At 36.5% G+C, this 18,666-nt stretch overlaps 1 protein-coding gene across 2 annotated transcripts in view; it reads right to left on the reverse strand.

Annotated features, from left to right (window-relative positions):
• The window catches only part of zbtb47b (zinc finger and BTB domain containing 47b), a 76,767-nt gene extending 59,044 nt beyond the window's left edge, over window positions 1–17,723 (reverse strand). For both annotated transcript variants that reach the window (XM_088643004.1, XM_088643003.1), the window contains exon 1: window positions 17,497–17,723. In XM_088643004.1, the coding sequence (XP_088499130.1) occupies window positions 17,497–17,499 (3 nt within the window). In that variant the 5' untranslated portion in view covers window positions 17,500–17,723. The remainder of the gene's footprint in view (window positions 1–17,496) is intronic.
• Window positions 17,724–18,666: the final 943 nt, after the last annotated feature.

Consider the following 18,666-nt stretch of genomic DNA (forward strand, 5'->3'; position numbering starts at 1 on the left):
TAGCACCCTGGAGCTGACACCGTCAGCTCCAGGGTGACGGTGCTTAATATGAATAAGTACTATTAAATATACATTTTATTTTTTAATGATTCCAAGCATACATTTGGTCATATTGGAACATAATCATACTTTATGAAACAAGTAATAGGTTTATTCCATGCTGAAAAGAGAAGAAAGAAAACACAATGTTTCGGCTGTGGAGCCTGTTTCTTCTTTCTTCTCTCCATAGCCTAAACGTTGTGTTGACACCCAAAGAAGGCTCTACAGCCAAAACGCTGTGTTTTCTTTTTTCTCTTTTCAGCATGAAATAAACCTATTACTTTTTCATTTGCAGCCTATGCATGCTGACGCAGGTTCATAAAGTATGAACTAATCATACTTTATGTTCACCTCAGTAATTTCAAGTGATCATAAATACTGGGATACATTCACATTAAGCAAATTTCAGAGTTTGAACTCAGTATTTGGTTTCACCTCCATCTGAAGCAATAACTGTATGAAACCTGCAACCCACTCAGCTCAACTAACACAGTGCATCATCATCTGAGTTTTGCGGCAGATCCTTTGTGTTCTTACCTATTGTTGGGGTGTTTTGACCTCAAATATCAATCCATAAGTCCATTTTCTAACCCTTTTATCCAATATATGGTCACAGGAGATCAAGAGCCTATCCTAACAAGCAATAGGCACAAGGCAGGATACACCCCAAAGAGGACACCAACCCTGTGAGCCTGAGAGAGGAAACTGGAACACTCAGAGAAAACCCACACGAACATAGATAGATTAACTTTAGGCACACAAAGTCCAGGCAGATAGCACCCCAGGTCCGGAATTAAACCCAGGGCCCCGGAACTGGGAGGTAGCAATGCTAACCAATGGGCCATCATAACCACAACTTTAAATATTTTCTTTATTATGTAAAATACTTCCCTAAATTTGATTAAAATCTGGGGAGTGACTAGGCTAGTCTAAGATTTTCAACTTTCTTATCTTTAATAAATTAGTGATATGTTGGGTGTTGTGGGAAATTGATCATCAGAGGAGCAGAACAGTTTTATTGAGCTCAAAAAGGACAGCAACATGCACTGGGACTGCCCCGCAGAACAAACAAACCGCAAGGGTTTTCCATCTCTTATATACTTTATACAGGCTCAGAAAGATGTCCAGGATTAATATTGTAGTGCTGGATATGTTTATTGGGCAATTGTCATGCTGTACGATGAAGCACCATCCATAAGTATGGAAACAGACAAAATGTTTCCATAACCTTCAGAATTTATTCTGCTACTTCCATCATTAGCAATGAAGAAAGGGGTTAAGAGCATATTAGAGCTCTTAGCTATTGTTGGGCAGAGAAACTGCCTGAGGAGTAACAGAAGTTGTCAGATAAGATTTGCGGAGCTGAAATTGTGCCGGACTTAAAAATAATGTTCAAGGACTAGTGGGGGGTGGATATCTGGAGTTGTAAATAAGCTGGCTTTGTTCTGCAGTATCTTTGCTTAATACCTTATTACACAAATATGTTAACTACGCCCTTGGAGTGGAGGTATCACTCCTCAGGAAACGCTTCCTCCTATGTGCTTGTTTTTGTGTAAACTGCTTGCCTTTATAAATAGGAAAGTCCCAGCTTGTACTTTGAATTGACTACGGCTTTTGTGGCTGGTGGCTGAGCAATAACTGTATTAATACATAATAAACTCACTGTGCCTTTCCCACAACGAACCTGACTGAGAGTACAGGTACAGGATAAAGATGAGTGAACAAATTCCAGAAATGACCATGATTGCCCAGGCCATCACATTACCCCCATCTCGATTTAAAATTTGCTCAGACATACATAGATGAGCCATTAGAGTTTAATTTAAATGTTTAGAAACATATAAACTAAAATAAAATAAATAACTTTAAAACCCTTTTATTATTTTGATCCTATTAGTTTATGGACTACCTATATGATAAAACATAGATGCCTGAAAAAACTGCTGTTCATATCTTATTAATCCATGACTTATTGCATGGCATGTTCAGTAAACCCCAACTCTGCTTTGATCCTCTGTCAATTTAAAAAGCTTTTCTAAGAGCAAATAAAGATAAGTGATAAGAAAAACTATATGTCGGTGAAATATCAGGACAAGGAATTCTGAAAAACATATATACTGTATATACATATACATACACACACTCTAAAACCAAAACTGTATCCTTTGGCATCTTGTCTATGAGAATTTAACACATTTACACTGGTGAAATCTGGTTATGCTCTATGCAGATATTCTTTAACTGTATAATTTTATTCTAGATAATTCTGTATGTTCAAATTTCTCTGTAAACAAAGACTTCTTACAGAAAACTCAGAAACGTATAGTACTGGTCATGCTGATACACATACCATGCTACAGATGAGCCAGTGCCACTGCTCAAAAATCCTCTCTTTCCATAAAGAGTATAATGATTCTTCTTAGCAGCATTCAGATGGAAATAATTCTTCCTAACAGTTTGTCTGTAGGATGGGCAGGCATGACTGGTAACAAAAATTAGCCTTTTCTTTATCATTTCTTTATCACGGAACAAATAAAGTCAATTTTACAAAATTATTTTTTCTGTTGGAACTTTGCACTGTAGAGGAACAACCCAAAGCAGGACCTCGCTATCTTATCCCTAAAACCCAAAACATTAAAAACTTGCGAAACTTTCAGAAAAAGGAAGAAAAACAGTACAAATGCCATTTACTAACCTGTCAGAATCAGCCATGGTCTAAATCAAGACTACACTAATAAAGAGTTACAATAATAATTCTTCAATATGCAAGACAGAAAAGTAGTGTCTGCTTAGGAGGTGCCAAACATTGAAATGCACAGCACTGGGTGCAACAAGTATTTCAGCAATAAATGTAGAATTGACAGAAGGTTGTCAGATGTTAAAGGACATAAAGAAACATCATTAGAGTCTTTCAATGAAAATTATAAGAAGCCCACAAGGATGTGCTTGTACTATAATATTATTAAACAATGAGGCTCCTATGAACAAATGTTTTCTTTCAAACCTTCCTGAACCTGAAAGCAGTCTGCATTGGAAACAATCCAAGCACAAGTACAATCCTAATGGCTTTAACTATTAATTGTGACATTTAAGACTAATGCTACTATAGCTCAAAGGCAAAAATGAATCTCAATTTGCCCGTCTGAATTAAATCAAACCAGGTAAAGAAATTACTTGGTCATCTGATTTGCACAATACAACTTCCTGGTTTGCAGTTGCATCACCATGATTCATAAAATCAATCGGAAAAATTATGGCTGAACTGCATTATGGATTCAATAACATACTTTGCAAATTATCCTAAGCATTAAACTGTTAGTGTGGAAAAAAAGCCAGCCTGCTCCCATGTTTGAGATAGGTTTCTATTTGTATCTCCACATCCTCCTGGATGCTTTTTGAAACAAAGGCTGGGGTTAACAAAATTCATTATTTTCAATTGATGACCCCTCTGTCATCAATTGTTATCTTAACTTACTGCTCCACAGCCCAGAAATAATAGTAGTCTTTTTTTTATTTTCCCAAATGCATGAACATTCGTTTTTGTCTTTAGACAGCAATATCTTTGCTAGTCAAGACAAATATTATTCTGTGTAAAACATATAGACTGTACACCTTCATAATAATCATGAAATTTGCATTCTATATTATTAGAAAGCCAAAACATTCCTTCTGTATTTATATACAGTGGTGTGAAAAAGTGTTTGCCCCCTTCCTGATTTCTTATTTTTTTTTGCATGTTTGTCACACTGAAATGTTTCAGATCATCAAACAAATTGAAATATTAGACAAAGATAACACAAGTAAACACAAAATGCAGTTTTTAAATGAAGGTTTTTATTATTAAGGGAAAAAAAATTCAAACCTACATGGCCCTGTGTGAAAAAGTGATTGCCCCCTAAACCTAATAACTGGTTGGGCCACCCTTGCAACAACTGCAATCAAGCGTTTGCGATAACTGGCAATGAGTTTTTTTACAGCGCTGTGGAGGAATTTTGGCCCACTCATCTTTGCAGAATTGTTGTAATTCAGCCACATTGGAGGGTTTTCGAGCCTTAACCGCTTTTTTAAGGTCATGCCACAACATCTCAATCGGATTCAGGTCAGGACTTTGACTAGGCCACTCCAAAGTCTTCATTTTGTTTTTCTTAAGCCATTCAGAGGTGGACTTGCTGGTGTGTTTTGGATCCCTGTCCTGCTGCAGAACCCAAGTGCGCTTCAGCTTGAGGTCACGAACAGATGGCCGGACATTCTCCTTCAGGATTTTTTGGTAGACAGCAGAATTCATGGTTCCATTTACCACAGCAAGTCTTCCAGGTCCTGAAGCAGCAAAACAGCCCCAGACCATCACACTACCACCACCAAATTTTACTGTTGGTATGATGGTCCTTTTCTGAAATGCTGTGTTACTTTTACGCCAGATGTAATGGGACACACACCTTCCAAAAAGTTCAACTTTTGTCTCGTCAGTCCACAGAGTATTTTCCCAAAAGTCTTGGGGATCATCAAGATGTTTTCTGGCAAAACTGAGACGAGCCTTTATGTGCTTTTTGCTAAGCACTGGTTTTCGTCTTGGAACTCTGCCATGTAGGCCATTTTTGCCCAGTCTCTTTCTTATGGTGGAGTCATGAACACTGACCTTAACTGAGGCAAGTGAAGCCTGCAGTTCTTTGGATGTTGTTGTGGGGGTTTTTCTGACCTCTTGGATGAGTCGTTGCTGCGCTCTTGGGGTAATTTTGGTCGGCCGGCCACTCCTGGGAAGATTCACCACTGTTCCATGTTTTCGGCATTTGTGGATAATGGCTCTCACTGTGGTTCGCTGGAGTCCCAAAGCTTTAGAAATGGCTTTATAACCTTTTCCAGACTGATAAATCTCAATTACTCTTGTTTCTCATTTGTTACTGAATTTCTTTGGATCGCAGCATGATGTCTAGCTTTTGAGGATCTTTTGGTCTACTTCACTTTGTCAGGCAGGTCCTATTTAAGTGATTTCTTGATTGAGAACAGGTGTGGCAGTAACCAGGCCTGGGTGTGGCTAGAGAAATTGAACTCAGCTTTCCAAAGATGTGATAAACCACAGTTGATTTATGTTTTAACAGGGGGGGAAATCACCTTTTCACACAGGGCCATGTAGGTTTGGATTTTTTTTCCCTTAATAATAAAAACCTTCATTTAAAAACTGCATTTTTTGTTTACTTGTGTTATCTTTGTCTAATATTTCAATTTGTTTGATGATCTGAAACATTTCAGTGTGACAAACATGCAAAAAAATTAGAAATCAGGAAGGGGGCAAACACTTTTTCACACCACTGTATTTCTACTGCTAAAAAGTAATCGGCTTCAGTGTTCAGATCTTTTTTTATTTTTCTAATAATGTCATCATTCTGACATTATTTTTAAAATATTTTATTATAATAATTTATGTATATTCTGTTCTACCACCTTGGGTCAATTTATAAGATGAAATAAAAGAAAACAGTGCAGAAACTGGGTGTACTAAAAACAGCAATATAGACATACTGAAGAACAAAGAAATACTCAGATACAATAACCAAAAAGCCAGGACTGGAGTGGACAAGTGAAACATCTGCAGTTGATAACAGAAAAACTAACAGAGCTGTCAAGAAAAACTCTTAAGACATCTATCAGACAAACATCACCAACAACGTCCATAATGCAGGGGTTAATGTATCCAATTTTAGATATTTGGAAAGCAGAATTACACAAAAAACTACACCACAACAGGTAAACCTCTCATCAGCACCAAAAACATTACAGGCAGATTAGAGTTTTCCTCGAAGTATAAAGATAAGCAAGCAGAGTTTTGCAACAGTTTTAAGGACAGGTGAAACCGAGATAAATGTTCACCAAAGTGATGAAAGAGTTCAAATGTGGAGAAAGAAAGAAACTGCAGATGCTCTAAAGAACACTACCTCATCTGTGGAGCATGGAGGAAGTAATATATATATATAGTATATATGGTGGAATATAGTTAATACAACCAAAAATTTCATCAAGATGAAACAAAATGGAAAAACTTCAGACTGGCCAAGCTGATCTCCCGATTTAAATCCAAATGAGTATGCTTTTCACAAGCTGAAGAACAAATAGTCAAAACAACTCAAAGGAGCTACAACAAAGCTGGTGAGGTCAATGGGTTTTAGACCGTATATATTATCTTTTACTCTCTGAAAGTTAATATGTCCTCATACTTATAGCCACTTGAAATCACTAGTCTGAATACAAAGTATGTTTTGTTTCAATAAGATTGAATGTGTGCAAAGAAATGACCAAAAATGTTATTATACTGTACTTAGCATTCAGAGTATTCTTATTATAACAGATGCAAAACCGCTTGACTGTAAAGCAAAAATAACAGTTTTGACTTTGCTGTCCCAATACTTTTGGAGAGCACGTGACTAAAATTGTGAAAGGATAATTGTTTAAAAGAGCTGCTTTCATTCTTAGTAACTGTATGTCTACCAATAATGTCAACTATAATCTTCTCATCTTGCCTGATTTAACTGAAGCTAACGTTTCAGTATGCATCCCAAAGTACAGTATGTACTGTCATCTAAACTTCAGCTGCCTTTTATACTATTTATCTACATCAAATAAGCCAAGAAGGCCGTTTCTTTTTAACAGCTACAGTTATGGGGTAAGAAATAAACAGAATCAGATATAAAATGCAACATTGAGAATATCCTCAAATAATTTTATTAATTCAACAAAGTTGATTACACAGTTCTGTAATCAGTAATAATCTGTTTACAGAAAAAGTGCTTAAATGTTTTAATAATCAGTTTGTTTTTGTTGTTAAAATGTTTTTGTTAGTAGTTTAAATGATCCCCTACTTTAGTAATTAGTGTACACAAAAATAATAGGTAGCTATTTGATTGATTTGGCCCATCTAAACTGAAGGCAGCTTAGCATTCTCCTTATGCTTCAGTAAATGGTGGTACTGTAGAAGGTGAACAGGGTGAAGGAAATGCAACTTTTGTGTTTCTGAGGGGCCAAAGTGAACTGAGCATTTCAAATTAATAAGCAGGGAAAACAAAACTGGGATTCCTAAACTATGGTACATGTGCATTGTAAGCCACTTTCTATCGGTGTAAACAATGTCACCTTTCTTGTTTATGACAGTATTTTTTGGTAACTGAAAAATCTCATCTACAAAACGCGCACAACTGGCAGATAAACATCGTCTTCCTTCACCCCAACACTACCCTTGGTAAAGGGATTGAAGTAAAAGGGGGTGACAATTCACATATACATCCATTAATTTTCTAACCACTTTATTAAATATATGGTTTCAGGGGAGCTGGAGCAACAGGAACAAGGCAGGATACACCCTGGCAAGAACTGCAGTCCAACACATGAGTCAAACACTCGCACCAGGGACAATTTTCCCAGAAACCAATTAACTTACCAGTATGTCTTTGGACTGTGGGAGGAATCCAGAGAACATGGAGGAAACCCAGGCGGATACAAGCTACACACAGATTGTACCACAGGTCCAGAATTGAACCCTAGGCCCCTCTGTTGTGCGTCAACAATGCTTAGCACCTCCATACGGCCCTTCACATATATGGTGCTTGATAATATTCACATGAATAATAAAACTACCAGAGTCCAAGCAAGGTAACACATGAGAGAAAACCACTCTTTGGATGAGAAAAGCTTTTCAATCAGGGAGCTCCAACAATCTAGTTCGTGAGCGAGTGCAGGAAATCAACTTCTCGAGGATTTAATGAGGTTTGTTCTTAAAAAGCATAGGTGTTGTATAAATACGTGCATCTTATTCTCATGTCATTTAATCTTAAAAGTAACAAAGTATCAGAAGAGAACAACAGTAATCCCCAAATACCGGGCAACAGCAGCACACTCATCCAGTCTCTGCTTCACACTGTACAAGGCTCAGCCTTGCTCAGCACTGAGATAATGTCTGTCATGCCTATAGACCGGCTGATTTGAAACCATATTTACACATCCTCTCCATTTGTACTCTGCAGCTCCTGGCTCAACATTCAATACCTTACAAAATATACAAGTAACAATCAATCTTACGTCTTACCTAATTTAAGCAATGTTCCCACCAAAGATTTTACATAAAAATGTGTGGGGAAAATAACCGGTTGTACAAGAACTAGAAAAGCAAAAGAATGAGTACAAGAACAACAAAAAGAAAAATAAGCTTTAATGAGGTTTTCAATCAGATGTAGCCTAAGAAGCCAATTTATATATTGTTGAGTGTATCCACACTGTTTAAGAAAGCATAAAAAAAATTAGATAAATCACTGCATCTAATGCAGTAAGGGAAATCTGTACCCATTGACTCAAAGAAGCCAACATGTTTAACTCCTTCTTACATAGTTAATTAAAGGGAATTACAGTACTGGTAAGAATGACTTGAACTCTACAAAGTATGACGTTATACCTACAGTATATAAGCATGTCCCAACAATTTTGAACAGTACTAAAAAAAAATCAGCCCGCTTTTCCTACTACACCTGATACATTTTAAAGTTTCCAGTTTTAGTACATTGCTGTATCAAATTGGCCCAAAATAACAAGCGCAAATGGACAACAGAAACGATATTTTGCCGTGCTGCATGTTCCACACTGCATTCTCACAGCAGAATTAGCCAGACTGCAAAAGTAAAGAGGCACTTCATCAAAATGCTGCAAGCTCACAGACGCCTGGCAAGACCTCAGGGATATACTTGCATGTTCAAGGATATACTGTACCAAATTACCCAGGCCCACCAAACCTGGTGGGATCAGCCCAATTTGTGCCAAAACTCGCAAAATCTTGCAGATATCAGCAACAAAGAGCTTAACCTGTGATTCAACAGGGCAACTTTACTAGTTGAGTCATTCGGGAGACCTGGTATTGTACATCCTTTTTAAAGAAGCAATCCTAGTCAAACCACTCAAAACACTTTCAAAGCATTACAGACCATACAGGTTAGTCATCCAAGCTGAGTGACATCATCATACTTTTGAAAACAGTTTTAAACATCCATCTGCAGTCTGAAAGACATACTGCTTGCCTGTGAAGTAATTGCAATGTTAAATAAGGTAATGTGGCTTAATGTCACATTAAGAACAGCAATGGTTCATAGAAAAACAGTGTCAATTTGTTAAGTCTCAGTAAATTTTAGCTAAACACTACAATTTATCATTGTGAATTGATATTACTAAATGGTTACAATATAGACTACAAATTGCACGGATTGGTGTTCAAGCTCTTTTTAAGGACTTCTTCACCAGTTTCACCTGTGTATACTCATATGTTGATAGATCTGGTAGAGATGATGCACAGCACGTATTTTCAGGTTACAGCACTGCAGAAAGGTCCCATGGCACTAATTTCAATGACAAAACCGAGGTCAGATGAGAATCAGCAAATACCAAGGTAATTTTTACTTGAACCAGCCAATACCGTTGCCTGTAAAACTGAACGTGAACACATTAATGGTATAGCTTCAAAAACCACTGCACGATCAAGAATTGTAACCTGCCAAATGAAGATTAAGTGTTGTTGCAAAAGGATAGTCAGAAAAACATCCTCACAGCTAAAAAAATGAAATTGAATGAATCTTCATACTCTGTAAGCCTATTTTGTTTTACAAACACTCGTGTTTAAAGACTAAATGAAAGCCACCTGGATGTTTAAAATTGTATAGCAAAATTTTAAAACAACAGAAGACACGAATACAGATGGCTTTTCTTTTTAAAAATGCCTCACCTGTACTTTGAAGAAGGACAAAAAACAATTTAGTTTACAACCACAATATTTGCGAAAAGATGCATTCCTAATGCAAGAAATTGTATAGGGCTAATAAAGAAACATTAAAATTAATTACATTACATTATTTAAAAACAGAAATAAGCCTGCAAATGTTTTTTTACCAGTTCAGCGATTATTTGGTAAACAATGTGCCAGCAGCATAGGCAAGGAAATTAAATAAAATCTCATCGTCTCCATTGCAAAAGGTACTGCTCAATGTTGAGTCTGATAAATGATAAGGATAATGTGTTAGTTCAACTAACCAAATATGTCTTGCATGTCTTCAAGTTCGAAAGTGATTTTGCCATCAGAGTTGGTGACTTTATCATAAAATATTCTGAACTCACAGTCTATAGTATATGGCTGCAATACATCTACATGCAGTGAAAGAATGCCTGAGAAACAAAGCATTTATTATCAGCTGTTAGGCAGAGTGAAGCCTATACAGTGAGCAGAATGAGCAATTAACCTGCAGTTTAACCTCTCCGTGATCTTTAGTTTAGGCAGAATAGTGCTGTATGTCAAGCACATTAGAAGTAAATGGAGACTGGAGGCTGACCCTTTTCACCAGACAATTCAGACAACCTCAAGTAACCCACAGCTCCTTTGTCAAATAACAGGTCCCTTTAGGACTATACAGTATGCAACAAGTGTAGTTCTATGTACAATTGTGAGTCCTATCATGGCGACACCTAAACAATCTTAAAACATCAAAGAAAAAGCACTGATCACCAATTCATATAAAATATTTTAATATTTTAATTGCAATTAAAAAAAAATGTTTGACTAACAAAATAGACAACTTAGGGTAACAATACAAGTAGGGCTAAAGTTTAAAGCCTTTCATATTATGCTTTAACCGAAGACTGCAACATAAGTGCAACAAAATTAGATATTTTAATTATGCAGTGATAGACAATGCATGTGTTATAATAAACAAGACCAATTTATTAATCCATCAACCTGTTTTCTAACCGTTTCTTCCAATTCAAAGTTGCAGGGGATCCATGCCTGCAAACAACAGGTACAAGGCAGGGTACACCCTGGACAAGACTCTATTCCATCACAGGGCAGACAGACACCAACACAGGCACACACACTCACACAAGGACCAGTTTTCCTAGAAGCCAATGAACCTACCAGTATGTTTTTGCTCTGTGAAAGGAAACTGGAGGAAACCCACTCGAACATGGCGAGAACAAACAAAAAACATGCAGATAACACCCTAGGTCTGGAACTGAACCCAGGGCCCCAGCACTGCTAATTACTGCATCACCATGTTGACCCAAACAGAGGTACAGTATGTTCATTTTAACTGTAAATGTTTCTGATATGACCAACAATCAACAGAATCAAATCAACTTATACAATACTCAGAGAACCTGGTCTAATTCGTATCCCTCATGTACTCAACACTGTTATAAAACTATTTTTATTATTCAGTCACAGAAAGTTAACTAGACACCTTTATGTTGTACATAACATACCAATAACTAATTTGTAATGTGCATATTTGTAAATTAATATAAATGTCATACACAATAACCAACTCTGTCCTAACCCCCAAAATATTTTTAATAACTTTAAAAATAAACACAATGAAGGATCTCAACACAAAACAGCAGAGCACAAATAAGACCTATAACGAGGTCACTGAAACAACAGCATCCTTAGAAGGAGTGTACAATAAAGACTATAGTGGTTATCCTGGTATTTGTCATGAAAGTACAGTGTAATCTTTCTACATTCTTGGCAGTGTTTGACAAAGATAATCAGAAGAACACAAATTTAATTCCAAACAGCTATCATTCATGGTTCTTATTTAAATACCACTGCCTGCCACAGACCTAAGAAGATGAAAAATACAATAACAGCATAATTGCATAAGCACACAGTCAACATTGTGGTTTACAGAGGCTTGCTTCTAGTCATAAATCAGAAGCATCTTCCTCTGTTTTGGAGGAAAAAGCAAACTGTCTTCTCAGCGCAAAAGTCTGCTGGCATTTAGTTTTCAAAACATGGAGGCTGCACTTGCCACAAGAACTAAAGTGACCTCAGCTTCAGAGCTGTATAACAGCCAAGCTTGAAAGTCAAGGGTGGGCTGCTTGCCCTGAATATGCGGTTATGTAAAAACCAAGCCTGCATCAATATAAGCCTCAGTGAGCAAAGTCAAGTGTGCAAGTGAATTATTTCAATTCCAGTGAAATAACAAATCACAGTGACTGCTTTGTAACAAAACCGGGCACCTTTTCTTTTCATGATATAATAAAGATAACTGAAAAGATTCTTCACCTATGTAGAGATATGAAGAAATTAACAATACACAGTATTTTAATTGTCAAATTCCATTACTTGTCATTGTTAGAAGATCACAATGGAACAGCATTGAATACAAGTGTGCTGCATAAAAAATGTTTTCTACAATTAGGAGTTTTCCTTTTTGTTGACTAATATTGATATCCATACGTAAGTATTCTTCCAACTAAAAAAAACAACAAAACTCAGTAGTATTATAAACTAAAAGGGACATGCAAAAGAGAGTGGTGAAGTCTGACTCTTAATTATGCATTTATTTCACGTGGAGCACATTCTAATGTTCTAATAATACAAAACCGTTTGTATTACTATACTGATGTCCTATTGTATACTGCCGTTTCCAAAGTCACAGAAAAACACTGTAACCCCCCCAAAGAGACGACACAGTTTTGTGGATGAAAAATCTATTTCTTTATCATAAATTAAATAAACCTGAAGGCAGCTACCACTGCATCATCGGTGCTACCCTTGACTGCCATTGTGACTGGGTGTTTTCTGGACTAATGCCAACAGCCACTGCAAGCAGATTTTAGTCCTGATCTGAACACATCTTTCCCATGGCTATACCTAACACTCAATTTGTAATGCAAGTACACATAATAATATTTTATTATTCTGCAATACTGCAACATATGAACAATTTTATTTTATGGGAATGTCACTTTATACAATTACTGTATAATCTTTCTCTCTTTATTATTTTACCTAAAACTACAGCCTTACAATTGACCTACAGCTCCTCTCTTTTTAAGTGCATATGGTAAAACCCAATAAAAATTAAGCATCAGTACAAGGGCTGTTTTCAAACAAAAATATGAACAGCTTGTGGAAGTCATTTCTGATCCAAGCATTATATACAAACCCCCACATCCCCAAAACTTAAAATCTAACAATTATTTACACTAACATGCATTGTTATATACAGATATTTTTTAATAATTCTGCATTTCACTCTTTTAACAATCCCCCGAGATATAAGATAAGACATTTCTTAATTTGGGTAAATCTTTAACCTCCATGGGAGAGAAAACAAAACAGGGGTGACAAACATCCTATTTCAACTCAAGGACACTTACATACTGTAATAAAAGAGAAAGCCAAAGAGGAGAGCGCTTTACTGAACAGTTTAATTCATCTGTACTGGCAGAAAAATTCACAAAATAATGGAAGGGTGACCATGGTAAATAAGACTATGTGTGATCCCCAGAGACAAAGGAAGCCAGGATACATTCCTTAAAACTTAATCAAGAGTCTCCCGACTTTACTTCTCCAGACAGGAAAGACACGCCTCTACTTTACCTCTATTTTTATAGATCATGGATCTATTTTTATGAAAACAGGTAAGTATTTGAGGGTTTGAGTCCAGAAAATATGATGGACAGCAACACAGTGGTGCAGTGGTTAGCACTGCAGCCTTACAGTCCTGGGGCCCTGGGATCAAGTCCAGACCTGGCGTATTATCTGCGTGGAGTTTGAATGTTCTCCCCGTTTCCCTGTGGGTTTTCACCAGGTTCTCCTGTTTCCTTCCCCAGTCCAAAGACATACTGGTAGGTCCACAGTGCAAGTGTGTGTCTGTGTGTCTTGCAATGGGCTGGCATGCCCTCAAGGGTGCATCCTGCCATGTACAGTATTTTGATACAGAAAGAAAGGTTTCAACTGGCATTGCATTCATATAGGTAGTGATGTTGTCCTGATTAGGGTCTTTTATTTTAATAGAAACAGATTTGTGCCACAAGGTCAGGGATCCTTTCCTGGTTCCTGGTTCTGGTAAAGGCTGGGCCCTACTGTACACCTCTCTTTAAACAATAGTAGCAAATGTTTCTGTCTATTAATACTTACAAATATCTAAATAACATGTTAGTGCCTTTTAAGTTGGCTATCATGTGCTTTAGAAACAAAGAAACCACAAGTGTTTATATTTGGTATTCCCCCAAGAAAAGAGGGCATACAATTATTTTTTACATTTTGGAATGCATTTGATGTCCGGACCCAATTTTTTATTTTTTATTATAATTTTTAACCTCTTCACTTTCATGTACTTCTCTGCACCCACCTCTCCACCTTTGACAATAAGTAAGGGCTTTTATAGGCTCCCAATAACAGCAGCTGACACTAACAATGACCACCATATTCCTTGTATTGGAATGTTTACATAACACGGTCTCACAATACAATATACAACAAGTATCCAATAATGCTGTTTTACTCATTATTCTAAACATTGATTTTATCAAGCGACCTCAATGAAAAAACAAATAAAACAACGTTTTTGGTCTCAAACAAATGGGTTGTGGGAGGGATTTAAATTTTTGCAACTAATGCTCTTTTCAAGTACAATTGGGAGTTCAAGGCTCATTTCATGTGTTACTTGACCCAGTTATTAACTAAGGCCTCCAGATGTGAAAGGCTATAGGATTATTCTGCTGCGCAACCACTGCCTTTAATGAAATGTCCTAAAATGACCTTTCTATCCACTTCAGCTCAGAGGGGTTGCACTGGGTTCATTAAAACATAGGTAAGCGATCTTACATTCAAAACAGTACATTGATCTTTTCTGTAACAGTATTTTAAATTATCATTAAAGGTTCAATGCTGTTAGATGAAAAAGCAGAATAGTTCTTTTTTATTTTGATAGGCAACACAGAACAGTGCTTGCTTTGATGTAACAAACATTCTGATAGTGAAAATTGGTTTTGGCAAACAGAGTATCATTTGATTAGAAATCAGGCTATTCCAAACATTTTGCTTAAGGGGTCAGTACAGCTAAATGGACATATCTTATTTTTATGTGCAATTTTCTTAAAACAGTGGCTTTGAAATATAAATTTATTTGTTATGGGGGGGGGGGGGGGGGAGGTAGATGCATTTGATACTCCTGTTTGGGATGTGAAAGAAGCCGTTTGATTAAGTCAAGTTGGCTTGACTCATTTTAGATTTGCTCGAAAAAGGAAAAATATTAATGGCCGGTATAGTTGGCAGGTGTACCAAACACTTTCCACTCTGTATTTCACAGGTCAATTTGCGCTGTAAATGGAAGCAGCACATTAGGCCAACCGGGCAACATTTCAGAATCATTTTACATAATTAAATAGAAAACCGTCTGCTTTTTATCATTACAAAAATTAAGTGCTGCCAGTCTGAACTAGGGAAAAAAATCTGAGTCATATATCCTAAAGCTGAGGTAACAGAAAAATTGTTATTGTAATTTTTGTGTGTACATGAAAGCCAGGAAAACAGTAACATACTATAACAATAATTCTAAGGACATTAATTTTAGATATAAACTTGTGTTCACCATATACAAAGATATCTTAAAAGAAGCACAACCTGCTATGTGTGATATGCAATATACAATATGCATGAGTCCCAAAAGAGCCATGAGAGGCGCTGGGCATTTGTCATGCACGCCTTGACATCGATTGAAAGCAAGAGGCACCGCAGGTGAGACCACACCCTCCTACTTTTGCGAACGCAGCAATTTTTCCTGAGAATCCAGTTATTCTACAGTTCACAAAGAGTGACCATGTACGGCTGCAAGAACATTTAGAACCGGAATTTGCATTGACGATCCTGAAAACCAGAGCATGGAATATAGCATATGGAATACAGAGTATGGAAATCGGCACGAACTGATTTTGTCCACTGGAAGATTACGCTACTTGTCACGGCAGGTCATAAGAAATGTTAATTAAACCAAAGTCTGTAAACCTAACTCTTAATGTATGTGCGTCAATGTATGTGAACAAAATAAAAATGCCTACGTTAGAAAGAATTTTTGAGGTAATTATTCAACATTCAGTACAAATTACAAGAAGAAAAAGCCTTCTGCTATATAAAAACTTTAGGTCAAATCTTCCGATTATAACATTCTAAATGTTGTCTTTCATATACAAACTTGGAATGCTTATTTCTCATAGAATCAAAACGAACAGTACATAATTATTTTAGTGTTAAATCATAAAAATGCTATCACCATATGCAATGCAAAGTAACTAGTTTATATACATTTTAAATGAAACATCAGGAATGACGGCCTATAAGACTGTTTTTTGAGTCGTGTCAGAAAACTAGCTTGTAATTTCTGTCAAAATAAAGGTTTCAGATTTCATTGTATATACTGTATGTATATATCCCTTAACCAATGGAGGTACACCCTATTATCAAATCACTGCAACTTTCAAAATTAGTTGAATTCTGCATTTTATAGCTATAACTAGTTGAAATTTCGACCGTTTCAAAGAGAAATCAGCGCATTTCAAATACTAACATTCCATTATTGCCTAACATTAATTTGGAGATATGCAATAAAGTGCAAGTTACAATCACGCTTTAGCAGTCCTTATAGTGCACGAGTTTCTGGATAAACAAAAACTTGACAGTAATAGGTTTAAGTCAAACATCGAAATAAAGACATTATACCGTCGCTTTATGATAATGGAGAACAATTATGTTTGAACTGTTTTTAAAGTTATTCCTAAATAGTTCAAACAAAGTTCAACCTATTAAAGATGTTCCTAAAACAACCCAATATTGAGCAAAAAAAAAATCTGTAAAGTTCCTCTTTACAACGTTCAAACAAAATAGCTGCAGGAGACTGTAGTAAGACCACTTTATCAATCATGCAAAGAAAGGGACAGTGCAACCTACTGTACTTGTGCTTACCAGACTGTCAAAATCCGCCACTTCTTGCCAACACCATAAGACTGATCGAATCACTGATTTTTAAGCATTAGATAAAATGTAACATGTAGTTAAATAACGATACTCACTATCCATATAAAAAAAATATGAGCTCAGATTTTGAACTGGTGTGGTGCATTCGTTAAGGCAAATTCAAAGTAGTCGTTTTGCCTAAGTTTTCTTACTCTCCGTTTTTTTCCATAAGAAACTGTTATTTCCAGTAGAAACAGTCTAAAAGCCAAGTACAGTACTTGGAAAAGAATGACAAGTATGTTATTTTAAATGCGTTTACACTGGAGCGTGACAATTTGGTCTCGCCACTTGCAAAACAAAGTCCATAAAATGCATCAGTCACGACCTGATCCTTGCTGAAGCATCCTGATACGAAGGAATTTAACTCTTTCTTTTCAACAATGTAGCTATTGTTACTGTTGAATTCTTGCAATCAATCCAACATTTTTTTCTTGATTCTTAGCTCAATGCAAGTTGCTAACTTATTATAAACCCACAATTGCACCGCGATCAGTAAGAATCCCCGTAGTCGCTGAAAACAAAGACATTCGAAAGCAGCTTTAGGCAAATTTCAGGTAAGTTTCAAAGGCCTAACTAGCCCAAATTTGCAAGAGATCAAAAGGGAAAAGAAAAATAAACAGAAATATGCAGCGCACTACCATTTTGATCCAAGGTTTTCTGGTGCAAAGGAGTCCAGATTCCCCTCCTTTTGCATCGGACTTTTGCTCTCCATGAAAATGTTTGATGTCGTGATTTCACATTTCTTCTGTATCTTTTTTTCTTCACATCAGTCTTTTTTTCGCCATGTTAGCGTTTAGAAAAAGACAAAAATGCAGAGGCTGCCTTTGCAGAAGAAACTGATGATTGGAGCTCGGGGATCATATGGGGCTTTTTGTCTGGAGCTTTAAAGGGACAGGGACTTTATATTCTATGGAGCTGATAATATTAAGTGAAAGTGCGTGTCATTTTTGGGAATAAAAACGTCAAAGAAATTGTGGGTTTGGCCACTACTCCTTGCGCCACCACGCCATAACACCGTTTATTAAATAAATTTAAATAAACACACATTAAGTGAAAGGATAAAGTGTACAAATGTGGAACTCATGTCTGCTTAAATAGAAATGCACCTGGTACACGGATTTTAATGTCTGGGGCGGGTGGTCTGACCAAACCTATTGGTAAAACATCACCAGACCAGTTAATATCACACCATAGTCCTTGGACGGAGTACATACTTGGTACAGCTATTATTAAAAAAAAAAAACAAGAAAGCAAAAGTTCATAGTAGTGTAGTTAAATAGGGTTTTAGACGGTTTAAATGTAAAACGATAAAATGTGTAAGTTTGTGTAGCAGATGAATAAGGAATCTTATTCATTGTGCATACTGTATACAACCTTAACTTGTTTACTTGAAATACAAGAATGTCCCTAATGCAAGGAGACACACGTTGCTCTCGATTTGCTCTTTATTTTTTGTATGAATGGTTTTGGGAATCTGGAAGAAGCAAGCCATCCGTGAACCCAGTATCCTGATTTCTTTCAAGAAACAGGTGGAGTTGTTCCTGGATGAGATGCTACTAGCGCCCAAAAGAGCTAGTTAGGCCAGAAGACCTCTCGTTTGTAACCGTTTTAATGTTCATGCTTCCTACACCTGTGGATTTTGGATAATCCTGTTTCTTATTCTTCTGAATACGTCCTTAAACACGAAGTTCTTGATCTCAGTTTTATATTTGGAGCATATTTTTTAAAATTGCTTTTGAAATGCAAAATGGTATTTGAAACTGAGTCATAGTATCTGAATATCTTTAAGAATTATTTTTCTGTTGTGT

Source organism: Lepisosteus platostomus, chromosome 8, assembly GCF_059453375.1.
Source record: "Lepisosteus platostomus isolate fLepPlt1 chromosome 8, fLepPlt1.hap1, whole genome shotgun sequence".
In the NCBI taxonomy this organism is placed as follows: Eukaryota; Metazoa; Chordata; class Actinopteri; order Semionotiformes; family Lepisosteidae; genus Lepisosteus; species Lepisosteus platostomus.